Source organism: Dioscorea cayenensis, chromosome 4, assembly GCF_009730915.1.
Source record: "Dioscorea cayenensis subsp. rotundata cultivar TDr96_F1 chromosome 4, TDr96_F1_v2_PseudoChromosome.rev07_lg8_w22 25.fasta, whole genome shotgun sequence".
Lineage (NCBI taxonomy): Eukaryota > Viridiplantae > Streptophyta > Magnoliopsida > Dioscoreales > Dioscoreaceae > Dioscorea > Dioscorea cayenensis.
In genome coordinates, this window is record NC_052474.1 from 1306783 (window position 1) to 1326357 (window position 19575).

The window sequence follows — 19575 nt, forward strand, 5'->3', positions numbered from 1 at the left end:
ACAAAAATTTCAACAAATAATTTGTCCAAACAATCATATATTTATGGTTGCTCTATTCGTCTTAAGTGTAAGGATCTTTTAATCATATTAACAATTAAAAAAAAAAAACTTGTCTAGTACTAGACATGAAAATTAAAAATATATTTAATAATCATTGTAGAATCTTCTAGAAGATATTACTCCAAATCTTTATTTACGGTTTTTTTCCTTCTCTTGCTCTACTCTATATTATGTATTATGTATTTTCTGTACTCTTTATATTAATTTTTTAGATTTTAATGCTTTCAGGTTTATTCACTTTATAAATATATATATATATATATAATAATATCATAAAAATAAATAATTATGTAATAAAAATTAAGAAATAAAATTTGGAAGAGTGTTCTAAAGTCTCCGGTCAGTTACACGAGGTCAAGTTGTCATGTCGTCATAGCTATGCTTAAATAGAAGAATAGACTTGATAAAAGAAAAGCATTAATCGAGTCAATTAAAAACGACGCATGAAAATGAGCGTTTGTAAAAAGGACATACCCAATTATTTGACCCACCAAAACCAACCCATCCTTCCAATCAAATATCATCTTTTATTTTTATTAATACAAGTATATAATTATATTTTTTTTACCACTCTTATATTTTATTTTTCTCACAAATAAAAATTTTAGTGTTCAGGTTAGTATAAGAATTCATGGTTAGTCCATAATTATAAAAAAATTGTTTAATAATTTTTTTTAATACTAAACTGAATCGATCAAGCAGTATTAAAGAGAAGTATGGGCGACTTTATTTGACTACTATAAATATCGTAATTAGATGAATACATATTATTTTAAATATTAATTTGGTTTATAAATTGATATAACTAAAAATGCAAAAAAAAGTTAAATATACACCATATACACTTATATATATCACTAAAATATATTGCAATTAATTGCTAATTATTATTATTATTATTAAATGATAATAATTCGTTAATTATAGTCAGAAAACATAAATTTCTATATATAATGGAATATTATATAAATTGAAATTTAAAAATGGCATGTATATACATTTATAAACATTCCCACCGTGTTGCATGGGCCAATATGACAGTATTGTCGTTGATAATTAGGTCACTTAGCAACATTTTCAAGCATCATATTATTTATTAAATATATATATATTTGCTATGGTCTCCATCTGTAACACTGTATATATAGAAAGTCCATCAACATTACTATCAAGAATATTATTTATTAATATAGGAAAAGATAGTTTCTATTTCGTAGCAAACCAAAATGATATGAATTGGAATCACTCAACTAAAAATTAAAATTGGTAGGCCCAACTTAAAAATTAAATAAATAAATCAAATAGAATAAATAAATAAATAAATAAAGAGAATAAAAGGCCAAAAAAGGGAATGCTGGCAAGAGAGGGACTGCGGTCCAATTGCCCAAACAATACAATAGCTCTCCAACAAAACTTCAAAGAAAAATACATCACTTTCTTATTAAGACACTCATTGATAATGACCACCACTTCTCTTCTCTCATTGTTATTTTTTAATTTTAATTTTTTACTATTTTATATATATGTCTCCCACTAAGCATCTAATGATCAATATATCATCATTAACCTCTTTCCCCTTTTTTCCCTACTTAATATTTAATTTACTTTTTCCTCCACTGTCCCACTTTAAATATTTAATTTTAATTTTATTTCAAATTTAAAATTAGGATGCATCTTCTTCACAATTTCAAGTGCCACTTTTTATATATATATATATATATAAATATATATATTGAAAGAAGTGTTTTTTTTTTAAATTAAAAAAAGAAAATTAAAAATTAAAAATAAAGAAAAGGTAAGATATCTTTTTCTTTATGACCCAGTTTCCCAAGCAAAGTACCAGGTGTCCCAATAATCATGGCTATACCTTTTAAATTAAGGCAACCGTCAGATTCGAACCAGATGTGATTGTTGTAAATCACGAGGCAAATCACATGTTAATGGGCCCCCGCTTTTGGGCCGGGAAGCTTCTGGTAGGGTGCCACGTACCCCCAAGATGGAGCGTGACCTGCCCGGAGGTTAGGAACCCGCTTTTCGGGCAGGGCCGAGCCCAATGGGCCCCCCATCTGCCCTGGCTTTCTGGGCAGCTGAGATGAATAACCGCGACACCCCAAATTCAGACTCCAAAAAATGACCACCCCCTCTCTGGGCCCCCACCCACCACACTGGGCCCCTTTTAAACGAGCTAAACGGGCAAGTGACGTGGCTTTTAAACCGGGGCACATAGGTAAACGACAAAAAAAAGCCCGGCAGGAAGTCTGAGTGGGGTGACGTCATAAAGTGAAACCATCTGGCCCCACCACGGTCTCCACCCGTACCACGCCTGAACCGGCACCAGACGGTAACCAATGGCTCAATTACAACACTGCCCTTCAAGCACGAAATACAAAAATACTATACTACTCTTGTAATTAGACGTATGGAATGAGGGTGTAAGGGTAAAATCATGGGGAGAAAAACCCAGATGGTTTCGGTTAGACTCAGCCAATGGATTCGCAGGGAATCCAGGATCCGGCCCGCGGTTTAAATGCCACGTGTCCATGTATCTCTAAACCCTTCTTTAAAAACCAAACCAACCTTCGAGAACTCCTCCACTCACACACACACAGAGAGGCAGAGACCCATCATCAAAGAGAGAAGACCTCGCGATCACGGCCATGGACACCTTCTCCGTCTCCGATCTCGAGGCCGGAGTTTCGGGAATCCCGCCGCCTCAGACGATGACGTCCTCCTGCACCCCTGTGCTCCCCCGCCGAAGGAGGAGCTACAAAGCCTTGGGATCTGGGACGACGCCGGGCTTCTTCTTTGAATCTCTCCCCGACGATGAGCCTCACTACTTCCTCGACTCTTGTTTTCTCTGCAAGAAACCTTTAGGATCCAATCGCGACATCTTCATGTACAGGTTCGGTTTTCTTTTTTTTTAAAAAAAAACTATTTTTTTTATTGTGAGATCTGTGAATATATATATATTTTTTTATAGTTTTGGTGGAGATTGATGGGATTGATTTGATTTGCAGAGGTGATACGCCATTTTGTAGTGAAGAGTGTCGGCAAGAGCAAATAGATATGGACGAGAACAACGAGAAGAATCGGAAGCTGTCGTCCATTAAGGATCAAAAGAAGAAGAAATCTAGCAGTCCTTCGAAGGCTCAGAACAATTTGCACTTCCGTTCTGGTACCGTCGTCGCTGGCTGATCGATCCTCTTCTCCAACCAAATCCATCTCCCTCTTTAGTCTTTATCTTTATCTTTGTCTTTGGCTCTGGATCTATATATATATATATATATATATATATATATATATCGAAATATCTAAATATAAATAGATCTAATATCCACGAAATTAGTTTTTTATATGAAACGAGAAGAGAAAAACATCTTGTATTTTCCCCCCTCTTTTTTTTTTTTATAATTTTCAGGGAGGATGAGAGTTTTCTATGTACAGGAAGGATGAAGGAGTGTGTTCTGGATGGAGTTTTATGGGTGGTTTTTTATTTTTATTTTTATTTTTGTAAATTTTGAGAAATGGAAGGGCTTTTTTGTCTTTCTGCCTTCTTCCTCTGCTGCTGCTGTTGATCTCATTGAACACTTTGAGATGCATACAGAGCACCATTATCATGTCTAAACAGTGGATTCGAATTATTTTTGTTTTTTTTTTTTTTAACTCTTATTTTTTAAAGTTTTTGTGTGGCTGAAATTTTAAATTATATGGTTCTAATTAATGTGTAAAAAAGGGAGACAAAAGTAGTGCTTTGTTGTAATTAATTGGTGTCCTTGAAATACCTCACTGACTGTAATTATTAAATATGGAAAAGATTTGTTAGATTAACGTACTGTTTTGATTATAAAACCAACCACACAGAACTAAATACCAACAAGTATGTTCAATTTTTTTTTCTTTAAAAATGATTAAACCACTCAACACTGATGCATGTCCAAGTTTTTAATAATAAGAGACTTAATTTTATTATAATTTGTCCAAATTTGATGATTTTTAATCAATGTCCGTGCAAACCCGTTTAAATAGGTTTTTTTATTAAATAATAATAATAATAATAATAATAATAATAATAGTAATAATAATAATATAATAAAATTAAAATATCAAATGCACATTTTTAATCAATCACCAAAATGTATATTAGTATATATATATACCAAATTAATTATGAATAAATTTTATAACTCTACGAATTGGTTCTAATCAAACCCAATATTTTTTTAAAATGGGAATTTTTTTTTTTTTAAAACCCGGTCATCGGATGTTAAATATTTGTCTAAATCTCTCAATTTTCGGATGGGCATCGGGTTTAGATGAGTAGCACTGCTCTTAGACACGTCTAATTGTTAGTGTAAACATGTAAATAAATAATGATTTATTTTAAATATATACTATTCCTGTTTCATTTTTTTATATTATAGTTTTTCATCAATTGAAATTATTTTTGTGCTAAACATAATAATTTTTCTCATTTGTTCCACCAATATTAATTTCAGAATTTACTATCATTTTATTCAAGAAAGTGGCCGTGATAATAACCTGGTCAATTTAGACAAGTGGGCAATTAGGTATTTATAATAGATGCAAGTAGATTGAGACAACACTGATGCATGTCCTTTCTATTTATTTTTATTTTTTATTTTTAAATCCAATTTTGCTAATAAATGTATTTAATTAACTTTATTCACAAAATATCACATGATAGATGTTTTTAGCCTCTATTTTCATTCTATGTCTATACCAAATTTTTGTTTGGTTTGCAAATGAGAATGATAATACGAAAAGTTAAAAATATATATATATATATATATATTTGGTAAAAAAATTAAGAATAAAAAGCAATCCACTTTTATATAAGAGAGATCCATTGTTTGACTTTCTTTTAAGATGTAATAAAAAAAATATTTATGTTTTGAATAAGTTGTCTGCATTTGAAATAGTGAGACTGTAGACCTGTCCAAAAGCCGGGCTACTCGCCTAAGCCTGAAAGCCCGCCGGAAAAATTTGAGGGCTTGGACAAAAAAAAGCTCATTTTAAAAAATAAGCCGGATTTGGTTTTCATTGTTAAAAAGCCCTACCCGACCTGGCCCAACCTGGCCTGAATTATAAAATATATCTATTAATTAGTTTTATATATACTTATATATATAATGGTTTGAATTTCCATTGATTATTTATTAATTAATTATATATATATTTATATAATATATATTTATTGTTGATTGTCATTGATTATAATGATTTGAATTTTAGTTGTTGTAATTGTATAAATATTTGCATTTGGTATTTTAATTTTTAAGTGTTTTGTAGAATAATATTTTGTCATATTCACATATTAATTTTATTGTTAAGTTTTTTTATAAGTTATATATTATTTGATGATAAACCTATTTGGGCGAGCTTGGACAGGCCTTAGATAGAGATCATTAAATTTGGGTGAGTTCTGGCAAGGGTTCAAGCCCATATTTTCGGGCCGGACCGGGCTTAGACAAGTTTGAATTTTAGTAATTATGGATAAAGCCCGGCCCGAATCTGAACCCGGTCCGGCCCAACCCATGCGCAGGTCTAAGTGAGAGTTATGTTTATTGGTAAATAAATTTTTATTTAGATAATGCTTTGATATTATTATACATTTAAATTATTATAATTATTTTTTATTTAATAATTTATTTTAATCATTATTTACATTAACTATTATAATGACATTATTTAAATTAAGGTTTATTAAAATTAAAAAATAACTAAAAAGAACAAAGTAAATTTTCTTCATTTATAATTTGAAACTTATTATCCACGGAAATTATTATATTTAAATTGAAGGAAAAAATGGGGACTAATTACTAATATGTTTTTTTCACCCTTAAAAATTGGCAGCTTCAGAGAGTCCAATTCACCTTTCATCATCTTCAGTAATTTGATGTATACCCAAATATAATACATCAAAGTTGTGTAATTCAAATGGCCCACAAGTGTGACATATTAAAGACCCGTTTAGAATTAATTTTAACTTATTAAAAATTGATTTAAAAAAGTTTAACAATTTCAAAACTTATAAATATAAATAACCATTGTAATTGGCGGTGTTCGTGTCATGTTAGAGAAACAGGTTTGAAATTCGGCTAACATAAAATCAAAATATAAATATAAATATATAAAAAAATTAATTTTATATTTGTGTATATTCAAACACAAAATTTATTAATATTACATATTATATGAGTATATAAATAGCGGTGATGGTTGAACAAAGTAGCTGTTGGCGAGCTACTCTCTACGTTGACCGGAGCATTTAATATATATTTATATATATATATATATATATATATATATTGATTCAGCCAGTAGACTTTATTGCTCTTCACTAAATTAGCACCAAACTTGAATTTCATATATTTGGCTCGGTCATTGGAGTAATAATAGAATGAAGTGCTATTAAACTAAATTTATTTGATTAAAGTTATTTTTTTTTATCATAGTTATTATTTTTTTTATTTTTTTAGTGTGGAAACTGTCATTCTACTTGCCAATGGTCTCGTGCTAAACCATCTAGTTAATTCTTTTTTTTTAAATATATTTAATGTAAATGATTTCTTTTAGGTTGTTTTATAATGTGTTGTTTAATGTATTTTGAAATATATTTATATTTTATATTTTAATTTATACTTTGTTGTTGATTTTGGTGTATTGTGACATGATGGATGATCCCAAGGTTATCATTTTAAATATTATTAAATTACATTTACAATATTAAACATCACAAAATAACGTACCAATATTAGACATCTCACAGCCACAGGGTAGGTTTGAACATTTTTTGTTGTGAGGCATAAATTTTTTTATAATTTTTAAAAAATTGTCAATATTTTTGTAAGTTTTAACAATATATAATATTAAATGAAATTATTATATCGTATTTGTTTTATTAATTTTGATATTGATAACTATCATTTAAAACATCTTAATCTTTGTGGAATCTGTAAGGTTTAGTTGGGTGATGACATAGGATATATCACATCAACTTTAGTTTGTAAATTTTTTAATTTTTAATGAATTTTTGGTGAGACAAAATATATTGATACATCACAATTATGTTATATTTAGAAATAAAAAAATCAAAAAAACAAAAATGACATATTAAATATTGTTTTAAATATAAATTAGAAAAAAAACAGGGAATCAATAATGACTTTTTCCCCGTTTGTTAGTTAGCATGTTTCAAGCTCTGTTTGTGGTTGAGTCCAGCTAATGTGGACCCAAAACAATTTGGACTCATCCCAACTCTTTTACTATTCTTAGATAATAACCCCATCATTCTAACTATTTCATATTATATATAAACATACACTTCGATATATACTGACAAATATGTGCACTTTATTAGTTTAATTTTTTTAAAAAATTTCTATTAATTCAAGTCATGTATTTAATTAATTATTTAAATAAATTAACATGAGACAATTAATTTTGTTTAAAAAATTTATTTACTAAGAGCTCTTTTAGAAAGGCCTTCTATGGATCCTAGTTGGGCCTGGCGCTAAATGTTGTGTATAGATGGGCCTTTTTGTTTCAAATGGGCCTTTTCAAGTCCAGTTGGATGGGATGAATTGTTTACATAAACGGGTTTATAACCCGTTAACCCGAATCCAAACATGCAACGGTCGAGATTGGTGATGGTGTATGTTAGCGCCACGTGAGGTGAAAATGCCACGTGGCAGTTTTCAATATGGCTGCGAATACTCCGCCGACTCTTCTTTGCGTGCCCTGTAATGATACCCCTTACTTTTACGAAAATACCCCTATTTATTAAATTACATTACTTTAAATAATTCTTATTAACAGATTAATCAATAAATATATTCCATCATTTATTATATATTATATGCTCATCATTGTGGAATCAGAGAACTATCACATGATATCAAAATATGACCATTTTTTTTTTTAAATAATGACGAATTTTTATCTATTATATCAAAACATAACCGTTTTACTTTGATTTATAAAAAGATTTGTTTCTAAAAGTTTCTAATTTTTTTTTAACAATGATGAATTTTTATATATTATATAAAAATACGACCGTTTTCTTTGATTTTTAGAGATTTTATTTCCCAGAATTTCTATTTTTATTTTTTATTTTTAAAAAAGCAATGATTATTATTTTTTTAAATAAAAATTATAAATATAGGGCCGTTGTGGAGATTTCACTCACGCTTTCTCTTAGAGACTGACCATCGTCTCTATCCCTCTCTCCTTATCGTAGCCTCTTGTTTGCCGGGCATTGATCGGAGCGAGGATCATCGGAAGGGGATGCGAAGATGTTGGAGGATCAGGTGGCGTTCTTGCTCCAGAAGTACCTCGGCAACTATGTTCGGGGACTCAGCAAGGAGGCCCTCAAGATCAGCGTCTGGAATGGTCGATCTTCTTGTTTTTTTTTTTCGCTTTTGATTCTTGATGGGTTTCATGATCAGATGCTATCCCATTCTCTTTCTGTTCGTTTTTTAAATCCGTGTTCTGTTTGCTTGATTCTTTGCTCTTTTTTTTTAGGTTTCTCTTTGCGTGATCGATGATGTTGCTGTTATTAGTGCTTTCTTTGATTGGGTTTTTAGGCTTGGGTTCTTACATTCTAACGTTTGGAATTGTTTCGATTAGTTTTGTTTCATAGTCCCTGCTCTTCTTGAATTTCTTGCTGTTTGTAGCTGGAGAAGAGCTTATGGTTATCAATCTTAGAACCAAATTGAGCTATATTTTTTGGTTTGAATATGAGGGTTATGGTGTTAGGTTATAGTGATTTATCAATGTAGTGTTATAGAGGATGGTTTTTAATGTATTTTCTGTTTAAGTGATTTCATGCTTATGGTTTCAAATGATGGTTTAGGTGATGTGGAACTGAAGAACATGCAACTGAGGCCAGAGGCGCTTAATGCTTTGAAGTTGCCTGTGAGAGTGAAGGCTGGATTCTTGGGGTCTGTGAAGATTAAGGTTTAGTGTTTTGGCTCTTTTTTAGGTGTAAATAAGTAGTTTTATGTTATTTTTGTTCTTAATCCTGTAATGGTTTATGTTGTGGTTTAGGTTCCCTGGAGCCGGCTAGGGCAAGAACCAGTTCTAGTTTCTTTAGACCGCATACTGATATTAGCTGAGCCTGCACTACAAGTTGAAGGCTCGAGTGAAGATGCTTTACAAGAAGCAAAAAAGAACAGAATTCGAGTAAGATAAGCTGAAAAGTTAGTGCCTTCACCTTTCGCTGCTGAATTCAGAACACACTTTTTTTTCTCTTGATGTAGGAAATGGAGATGAAACTGTTGGAGTCTCAGCAGCATCTCAAGCTAGAAACAGTAAGTTTTGGCTTCCCTCTTTACTATTTGACTAGAAGGTTATATGCAAATGCTATTGTAGAGATTTATTTGGTGCATGTTTGTCCCTGCCTTCTGCTAATGATGGATGCAAATCATCTTTGATTGAATTTGGTATCTGTATTAGTTTTTTTGTTATTCATTCTAGTTATCCATGAATTTTTATTTGAACTATTTATAAGCAAACTGCTGGCTTCCCTCTTTACTACTTGACTAGAAGGTTATATGCAATGTTATTGTAGAGATTTATTTTGAGAATGTTTGTCCCTGCCTACTGCTAATGATTGGTGCAAATCATCTTTGAATGAATTTGGTATCTGTATTAGTTCTGAATCAACATTTTTTTTTGTTATTCATTCGCTAGTTATCCATGATTTTTATTTGACCTATTTATAAACAAACTGGTGGCTTCCCTCTTTACTACTTGACTGGGTGGTTATGTGCGATGTTATTGTAGAGATATATTTTGTGAATGTTTGTCCCTGCCTATTGCTAATGATTGATGCAAACCATCTTTGAATGCATTTGTTATCTGTTTTGTTGTGATCAACATGAAACTTCAGATGAATTATGTTTGGTTTTTTTTGTTATTCATTCGTTTGTCACTATGTGCAACTGTTGTCCGTTTGTTGTTTGCCATTTGCCCTTTGCCCTTTGCCTAACCACAACACCTATTGCTTTACTAGGCCTCGGTGGTTTAATGTTCTCCATATGATTGAACTATATTGTGGTTTATCTGTTCAGCATGCTTGTTTAGTATTTGCTTAGGCATTTATCTGGGTAATTTCATTTTTAAAAGATAGCTTTGTAGCTTTTCTATTTTTTTTTTCCAAAAGTTTTTTGTTGTCTCTATTGACAAAGAATGCATCATGGCTTGATGTCTTTCATATGTTTGGCTGAATGGTGGTTTATGTGTTAGCTTACTATAGTCTTAGTAATTTATCTGTTGATTCCATTTTCAAAAGATATGTTGGGAGGGTCTCTGTTTTTCTTCTTAAGTGGTATCTTAAATGAAGACCAAATACATCATGGTTTAATGAGTTCTTTATATTATTTGGCTTCATATATGCGTACATATACTGCCTTTGTGGATACTATATGCTCGGGTGATGATTTAGTATTCCCATTTTTAATAGATAACTTTGGAGATTCTCTGTTTTTTTAGCTAACTGTTATCTTCCTTGGCAAAGAATACATCCTGGCTGGGCTCATTGATTAACACCATAATTGGAAACCTCAAGCTGTCCATTACTAATATTCACATCAGATATGAAGACCTTGAGAGGTAAAACATTCTGCTCTTCTTTTCTTTCTATACTTGATCATAGGTGAAGTCTTGTGACCTCTCTGCAGCAATCCTGGCCACCCCTTTGCAGCGGGAGCAACACTTTCAAGGCTTTCTGCAGTGACAGTTGATGATCTTGGCAAGGAAACATTTGCTACTGGGGGTGCTTTGGATCGCATTCAGAAGGTACAAGATTTTTCTCTTGCTCATTTAATAGCACTAGCTCCGATCATGGTGCATGATATCATTTTATTAAAAAATAGATGGAATGCTGATTTGCTGCAGTGCTTGAACTGCTTGATAGGGACCTGTGTAATTTTTCTCTTACCATTCTTGGGGTTGTCTTGAAAGTCATCACTATAGGTTTTGATTACTGAACAGGGATTTTCCTTGGACATTGTTGTTCCTTTCTTCTTGTTTTTTGGTTTTATCCCTTGCACATATCTTTGCCTCTCCTCTTGGTTCTGTGTTCCTCATGCTGCATGGAATCTGTTGATTTCCAGTTCTCTTGTTGAATCTCTTAAGCTGACAGGATACTTGCTTTTGAATCCTTTTTTTTGTGCACATTGAACATTTTGCAGTTTGCAGAACTTGAACGGTTGTCTTTTTACTTTGATTCTAATATTCATCCATGGAGAATTGACAAACCCTGGGAGGATGTGCTGCCCTCTGAGTGGAGCCAGGTATTATCCTTTTAGTGTAATTTGAAACTAAACTTTTGGTTGAAGAAATTGTGATGTAATAGGTATCAATTTGCTTTGTAGATATTTGAATTGGAAAGTAGGGGCGGTAAGTCTGATGGTTTTGTTCTGAAAGAACATAGCTACATTCTACAACCAGTCACAGGGAATGCGAAGTACACAAAGCTGCGGTTGGATGAATCTAGAAATACTGGGCAAGCATTACAAAAAGCTGTAGTCAATCTGGATAATGTTACATTATGTTTATCAAAGGTATTGTTGGGTTATCTTGGATTTTTTCCCTGCTGAGGGATTTGTTTTATCTTGAGCTGGCCTGGTTGTATGGATGTAGTTACCTTAAGCAGGTCTGACTATTTGAATGCAGGATTGCTACAGGGACGTCTTGAAGTTGGCAGATAACTTTGATGCCTTCAATAAACGTCTGAAATACGCTCACTATCGCCCGCAACTTCCCGTGAAGTCTGACCCCAGGTCTTGGTGGAAGTATGCTTACAAGGTGGTGACTGATGAGATGAAGGCTGCAAGGTAGTTAATGCACTTGGATGAATTTTAGAATAATATCGGAATCTTCTGTTCTTTTGACTACTTTTGATTTACTGTGGTTTCGTCATCCTGTATGATGCTTTTCAGAATTGTTTGTGACAGCTAACACTCTATTGCCCTTTTGACATAAAACTCATAATTGAAACTACCTGTGCAAATATTTAATTGATAATATCTGACATGGGTCAATTCTCTCCAACAGATGCAAATGCTTTTGGACACATTTGTCTTCATATCTTTTTTTTATTTGGTTTTTTTTGAAGAACAATTCTTGTGTGAACTTTCTGCTTGTTTGCTTAACGACTCATAATTGACACTACTTGTGCAAATTTTTAATTGATAATATCTGCCGTGGGTCAGTTCTGTCCAACCGATGAAACTGCTTTTGAACAGATTCAAATTCGCATCTTTTTTTATTTGGTTTTATTGAAGGACAATACTTGTGTGAACTTTCTGCTTGTTTGAAGGTTAATTGGGTGTTGTTATATCAAGTTCCTTGCGACTGTGATCTGCTTTTCAATAATTCGCAAATATTTTGGTACATGATATGGGCTTGAGATCTTTTCATAATTTTTTACGAAGTTTTCTAATTTTCTGGAAAACCGAAGATAAAATTTAACTTATCTGTTACAAGCTTTTGATGATCTAATTATGTCTCTTAGTGTTCCTGTGGTTTCTTTAGGTTGTTGGCCTCCATTTTTGAATTTTGTATGTGCTTGTTGGTCAATTCGAAGAACAAAGAATCCGCACCCCCCAACCCCCCACCAATGCGCACACACACACACGCCATTCATTCATTTATGACAAATAGATGGTTCTTTATTTGACATTGATATTCTAATTAGTTGATCTGTTTCACCTTCTTTAAGTGTGCTTTCTTATGCTGTAAAGTTGGATTTTGTAGTGGAAAACTGTCTTGGGAACAGGTTTTGAGGTATGCAAGACTTCAGAAGAAATATGTGCCACTATATGCATCTCTCCTTAAGCCCGACATGATCCATTCAGCAGTAGATCACAACAAGGAAATTGAAAAAATGGATAGGGAGCTTGATATCAGTGTTATTCTTCAGTGGAGGTAACAACTTTTAGTATTGAGGCAATTTAAGGTCTTTAGTAATTTCGATAGGAATAATATGTTGGTGTTTCATGTAAGGGAGTGGAATACCAGAACCAGTTGATTTTGTGATAATTTGAGATTTTCATTCACTGTATAACACCTATGTTTTTCAATTTTCAATGTTAGAATTTGCTTAATTTTACTTATAAACAAATTTCCTGTTTGGATGACATGTTTTTCGGGTTCCTACTTGACATATCAGCACTCATGACACATAAATATTCTTCTATTGTTATTCATCTTTTCTCGATGTTATTTTTGAAGGATGGTGGCACACAAATTTGTTGATCAGTCCACAGAATTGGACAATCAACAGAGGGGACTGAAGACCAAGAAATCTTGGTGGCCATTTGGCTGGTTGGTTTTCTTACTTTTTATTTATGTAGCATGATTAACATTTTGAGTGATAAAGTGTCACCATCTTTCCAGGGGTGGATCTACGAAGGATGAAAATGAACCTAGGGGTTTCACTGAGGAAGATTGGGAACAACTAAATAGAATTATTGGCTACAAGGAAGGTTCTGATGAAAACTTATTGACAGCTTATGATAAAGGCGATTTACTTCATGTGTTATTTGAAATTAACATGAAGCACAATGCATCAAAGCTTGTCACCGACAATCAGGTTTACCTTGCGGACTTATCATGCGAAGGGCTTCATTGTTCCATAAAATCTTATTTGGAGACAAAAGTTTTCAACTTGAAGTTGGGTTCTTATAGGCTTTCCTCACCTTCCGGTCTCCTGGCGGAGGTTAGGTGTTCTATCTGCTATATGCGCTTCATACTATAAATTGTCAACTCTAATATGATTTTATTTCTTACGCAGAGTGCTACTCTTTCTGATTCTTTGGTTGGTACTTTTAGTTACAAGCCTTTTGATGCTGAAGTGGACTGGAGCTTTGCTGTCAAAGCTTCTCCATGCTATATGACAGTATGTTCACTTATGGCAATAGTATTTAGTATTTAGATGTTAGTGTCAAGAGTTTAGAGGTTGTCCAGTAGTCAATTATGATATTTATATTACCAGTACATGAAGGATTCTGTGGATCAAATTATTGCCTTCTTCAAGAGTGGCACTGCTGTAAGTCAGAATATTGCTTTGGAGACAGCAGCTGCAGTGCAGGTACTGCATTAATGCCTTATCAATTGTACATAGAGGTCTGCTTTGTGCTTATTTTTTAGTCCTAATGGTTATGTTCTTCATGAAGATGACCATTGATGGAGTCAAACGTACTGCTCAAGAACAAGTCACCAGAGCATTAAAAGATTACTCCAGGTATGTATTCACACAGGTGACCTTATTTGAGGTATGATAGTGCTGCTTGTCTTATTTTGATGGAGGAAGTGAAACCTATTTGGTACTTGATTTTTGTTTCTTTGTGCAAGTATGAGCTAAGAACTGTTTTATTAACTTTGTAATAATTGGTTTGATTTAATTGCTGCCTCTCTGTGTGCGCATGCCTGTTTATTGCCTTGTAATGAACGTACTGTGATATGGGTTTGTTATGATCTTGTCTGGCCAAAGTTTATGCTTCTTTGTGCTTTTTCCATATTTGACAGGGAAAAACATCAGTCATGCTCTTCTGTCTCATTAATTCTGCTTTCAGTGATATGAATACTGAGGAGCTTTGGTTATGACAGGTTTTTCTTGGATGTGGACATTGCTGCCCCTAAAATTACTATTCCAACCAAATTTTCCCCAGATAGCTCTCACTCAACTAAACTCCTACTAGACTTGGGAAATCTTATGTTGTGCACAAAGGTCAAGCATGTTGGAACTTTGAATGTTGACTTGGTTCTGAGAGTTCCTCGGTGATTAACTAATATGTTTTCTATGACCAGGACATGCAAGAGCATGACTCCTCTAAGGAAAAGGATTTGTACCTGCAATTTAATTTGGTTCTAAGTGATGTCTCTGCTTTCTTGGTGGATGGTGATTATTGGTGGGGTGCACCACTTGTGACTGATCAAAATAAGCACAATATTTTACCTGTAATAGACAAGTGTGCAATTGTCATAAAGCTTCAACAGGTTTCTATCTGTTTCTTCTGCATTTTTTTTCTTTCTTTTGAACTAGATTTTGGTGTATGCAAATATATTCCTTGGTCAAATGTTGACTTCATTGTACCTTACAGATTAAGTTTGAAAATCCTTTCTACCCATCAACTAGACTTGCTGTAAGGTTACCGTGTTTGGGGTTTCATTTTTCCCCTGCTAGGTATCACCGGTTATTGCAAGTTGTGAAGATCTTCGAGGAGGATGATGGTAGTAGCCCAGACATGGTCTGCCCTTGGAATCAGGCTGATTTTGAGGGATGGTTGTCTCTCCTCTCATGGAAGGTTTGCTTTCTGTTATTTAAAAATGTAATGTCGTATTTGATTGTGCTACTGTGGCTTGTTTCATGTCTTTGTACAGATCATAGGGCTATTGTTTTGGAAAATTGCCATGGTAATATTTTGATATTTTTCATGATGGCTTGTTTCATTCTGATTTCCTGATTTGTCTTTGTACAGAGCATAGGCCTATTGTTTTGGAAAATTGTCATGGAAATGTTTTGAGATTTTTCATGGTTATTTTTACACACATGACCAAATTTGAGGACACTACAACATTGATAGGCATCATTGCCTCCATTGGCATCCAAAGTAATGTTTAAATATCTTATGCTGTCATTGATTTGAGAAAGGGCCACCCATCATAAATGGATCAGTGTAAGCAGTAGTAGGTGTCATTGGCACGGGCAGCCACCCAGTTGAATTACTTTCTTCTTCACTGTTCTTTTGGAACAGTTGCTGTGGAATGGAGAATGAGTTCTTACTTCAAAGGATAAGCTTACTTTTGTATTCAGCTTCAGTATTTCTGAGGGTTCATGGTAACAATAGGTGCTGGTAAATTATGGTGGCAGTGAATTGTGCTTATGTGTTTTCATGGTAACAATAGGTGCTGGTAAATTCATGGTTACCGTTAATTGTGCTTATGTGTTTCATTACAAAACTGTTTCAATGAAATTTCCTCTTGTATGGGGAACAATGCATGCTATTTCTATCACATATGCATGGTTGATGTTGGCTGTTGGCATTTGTTCTGCTTGAGGAGATGTATGACCTTAGAATATCAAGCAAGTAAGCTTCATCTTTCTATACTCTAATGATGGAGGTGTCCAGACATAATTATACTAGGTAAATAGGTTAATGATCACATGGATACTAGTTGAAAACCGAACACAATATTGGACTATATGTTTTGTGATATATACTTCTTTTTTATGGCCAACTGAATCTTTCTTAACAGGGCGTGGGAAATAGAGAAGCTGTATGGCAACGAAGATATTTTTGTCTAGTTGGGCCGTTCCTTTATATCTTGGAGAATCCTTCATCTAAATCATATAAACAAATTTTTCAGGTATTAATGCTTCTGTCTTCACTTGCTTCCTTTTGTTATTTTCTTAGTTATGTCTTGTGTTGATTTATGATAACAAAGGATTGAAGTTAGTTGCCTATCCATGACCCATTTTGCATGCCTTACTTTGTACGTGATTTCTGATACGAGTAATTTTCTTGGATTTACTGGCAGTTTACTTGGTAAACAAGTCCATCAGGTTCCTACTACACTCTTAGGTGATATCGAAAATGTGCTAGTTGTGTGTGATGCAGGACAACTCAATCCAAAGGTCTTCTTTTATGCATAATGATTTTTGTATTCCTTTCTTTTCATTGTTAGTGAATCTGTAGATGTTTCTCAAGAGATTGCAGATTGTGGAAGATGCCTCTGCTTTGATTATGAGGTGTGATTCTGATGAATCTCGAAGATCTTGGCAAAATCGTCTGCAAGCAGCTATATATCGAGCTTCGGTAGATTATTCTGTTCTTATTAGCATGTTTATAACAAAATATTTTTATTTACATTGAAATTTAGTTTACTGTCTTCTTTACCGACCCATCTTTCTGCAGTATTAAGTTTATTCATAAAAAAGGTGTAAAAAAAAATGAAACAATAAAAAAGCCGGCCCGAATGAACTTACTACTGAATGTATATCATAAACTATTGATGATAGATAATATCTTTCCTTTTGTCTTTGGTTTATCTTTCCTGGTAATTCATGATACGAAGGCCAAGTATTTTATATTTCCATCAGGTAACATGTTAAGAAATAAACGGAGATTATGGTCTGTTTGAGAATGCAGCCTTGTCTGAATCTTGACCTCACTGCTAGAGTAGTGGGAGGGAACCACAACAATGTGTGGACCATAGTTTGACATGACAAAACCTGCTTTCTCTTTTGAAGAAACTACTTTCCTCTTTCAGTTTATTGTTCTAGAATTATTCCGTGGTGAAACAAAATGAACAAGTTGCTGGGTCTGTACCACACAAACCCCGGTGGATTAGAGAACAACAATGTTGAGTTTCTAAGTTATAATATAATGAGAGTTTGAAATATCTACATTGTGTCTGTCACAGTCTATTTATCAATTATTGATAATAGTTTTATTATCCCTGGAAGGGAATTTAATATATATTATTGTGACTGTTAATCTGGACCTGTCAAATACATTTCTGATATAAAAAGATACTATTAGTTATGGTTGCAGGCCTGTTTTATATACTTTTCCTGTAATTCTCTACTGCTACAACTGGATTTCATGAAATTGGCCTCTGTTCTAAACAGGGTTCTTCTGCCATAACTGGTCCACCTGATAAATCATTTTCAGTTGGGACGTCTGAAACCAAATCTTCAGATAAAATCATGATGAGGTCATTGAGTGTGGAGAAGCTTTTTGTTACTGGCGTCCTTGATGAACTAAGGATTTGTTTTAGCTGTAGTTATCAGGTGGCATTGAAAATAAATACTTTAAACCAGAATTTTCATTACCACACTCTTAAAGTAACATTTAAGATTTATGCTTATTTTGTCTCTAGAGAAATCAAAGTCTTCAGAAGATTCTTCTTGATAAAGAAAGTCCTTTGTTTGAGTTTCGTGCAAAAGGTGGCCAGGTAACCTTGATAATTAAAGCACATCTTTCTTGTTCTCTTTCTATTGTTTGTTGATGCTTTCTTCAAGGAATTCTTCTTTGTGAAACCAGGTTGAGCTCTTGATGAAAGCAAATAATATTTTGATTGGAACCATTTTAAAATCTTTGGAAATAGAGGATCAATTTGGTTGTGCACAAACAACTACATGCCGATACCTTGCGAGATCCTTTATAAATAGCACAGAAGCCACTGCTTCTGCTTCCTACCCTTCCTCTGTTGGTACGGCTGCACTAGGTGTAGGTGGTGATGAAGCAGAGCAAAATGATGGAGAAGATGATAAATTTTTTGAAGCAACGGATGATGTTAATGATCTGGTTGAACAACCTTTTCAACGTCAAGGGAGTATGCCTGAGTACTTTGCTGCTGAAAGTTCCTTCCCATCAAAAATTTTTTTCATAGATCCTCCTAGCTTTAGTCGGATTGCAGGTTTAATACCTGATCCAGGACTTGAAGATAGAAGCAATAACTTAAAGGAAAATGATGCATTAGATAGCTTTGTGAAAGCTCAAATTATCATCTATGGTCAAGATTCTCCTCTGTACAATAATATAGATAACCAGGTGAGTCATTGCCCACTTGAATTTCAACTTATCCATCAGTTGTTAACAAAATAGTGGAAGGTTACTCAACTCTTTCTTTTATGACCATTGTGAACAGGTGCTGGTTGCACTTTCTATGTTGACATTTTTCTGTTATAGACCGACGATCATTGCAATAATGGAATTTGTTGATGCAATAAACATTTCTCAAGACAGTCATGATACTGACTCTTTTGCTGATAACTCTTCGACTGTCATCACGGAATCTTTTGCCAAGGTTGACACAAGTGGTGATCATGATTTTGTGGTTCAAGAACCAGTTGTAAAAGGATTACTTGGGAAAGGAAAAAATAGAGTCATTTTCTTCATGACATTGAACATGACCACCGCTGAGATAGTCTTGATGAATGAAGATGGGACTTCCCTTGCTACTTTATTACAAAATAATTTGCTCACTGATATAAAGGTCTGCAAGTCATCTTGCCTAAATATTTATTCGATGCCATTTGTTGTATTGAATATCTTCATTTGACTCTGATGTTTGTGGAAGGTTTTTCCTGCGTCTTTTAACCTTAAAGCTTCACTTGGAAACCTGAAAATTAGTGATGACAGTCTTCCAGTCGGCCATTCATACTTCTGGGTTTGTCATATGAGGAATCCAGGAGGGAGTTCTTTTGTTGAGGTAACAAATGATGCATTTACTAGTTTCATTCAATATATTTTCTATGTTTAATCAGATTTTTCTGGTTAATATAACTCATTGATTTTCTAGTGCAGATCAAACTTTTATTGATCTTATGGGTCGTATTAGTGAACCCTCTTTTGAGAGTTCTTTTCAGTATATTCTGTAGCCAGTGCTCTTATCTTATTTCTGTATGAATTTTAGGGGTTGGTTTTGTGTTTGATAGGGTAATCTACTATAAATTAGTTGGCTTTATAATACTTCATT

The 19575-nt window shown here is 33.4% G+C and overlaps 2 protein-coding genes across 6 annotated transcripts in view; both read left to right on the top strand.

Annotated features, from left to right (window-relative positions):
- Positions 1-2641: 2641 nt before the first annotated feature.
- LOC120258148 (FCS-Like Zinc finger 2-like) lies at positions 2642-3711 on the top strand. Its single transcript, XM_039265499.1, has 2 exons — positions 2642-2962; positions 3078-3711. Exons 1-2 carry the CDS (start codon positions 2718-2720, stop codon positions 3253-3255), a joined length of 423 nt encoding a protein of 140 aa, XP_039121433.1. The 5' UTR covers positions 2642-2717; the 3' UTR covers positions 3256-3711.
- Positions 3712-8288: 4577 nt separating this feature from the next.
- Positions 8289-19575, top strand: part of LOC120259563 — a 49963-nt gene continuing 38676 nt past the window's right edge. For 2 of the 5 annotated variants that reach the window (XM_039267192.1, XM_039267194.1), the window contains exons 1-26: positions 8289-8472; positions 8936-9039; positions 9130-9264; positions 9342-9392; positions 10601-10695; positions 10764-10881; positions 11277-11378; positions 11460-11648; positions 11761-11921; positions 12844-13014; positions 13321-13413; positions 13486-13807; positions 13883-13987; positions 14084-14179; positions 14265-14332; positions 14698-14818; positions 14899-15087; positions 15192-15395; positions 16348-16454; positions 16627-16726; positions 16800-16907; positions 17723-17884; positions 17974-18048; positions 18138-18647; positions 18745-19092; positions 19177-19308. In XM_039267192.1, the coding sequence (XP_039123126.1) occupies positions 8376-8472; positions 8936-9039; positions 9130-9264; positions 9342-9392; positions 10601-10695; positions 10764-10881; positions 11277-11378; positions 11460-11648; positions 11761-11921; positions 12844-13014; positions 13321-13413; positions 13486-13807; positions 13883-13987; positions 14084-14179; positions 14265-14332; positions 14698-14818; positions 14899-15087; positions 15192-15395; positions 16348-16454; positions 16627-16726; positions 16800-16907; positions 17723-17884; positions 17974-18048; positions 18138-18647; positions 18745-19092; positions 19177-19308 (3963 nt within the window). In that variant the 5' untranslated portion in view covers positions 8289-8375. Of the gene's footprint in view, positions 8473-8935; positions 9040-9129; positions 9265-9341; positions 9393-10600; positions 10696-10763; positions 10882-11276; positions 11379-11459; positions 11649-11760; positions 11922-12843; positions 13015-13320; positions 13414-13485; positions 13808-13882; positions 13988-14083; positions 14180-14264; positions 14333-14697; positions 14819-14898; positions 15088-15191; positions 15396-16347; positions 16455-16626; positions 16727-16799; positions 16908-17722; positions 17885-17973; positions 18049-18137; positions 18648-18744; positions 19093-19176; positions 19309-19575 lie in introns of those variants that run through there. The other 3 variants (XM_039267193.1, XM_039267195.1, XM_039267196.1) reach the window with 3 other exon arrangements.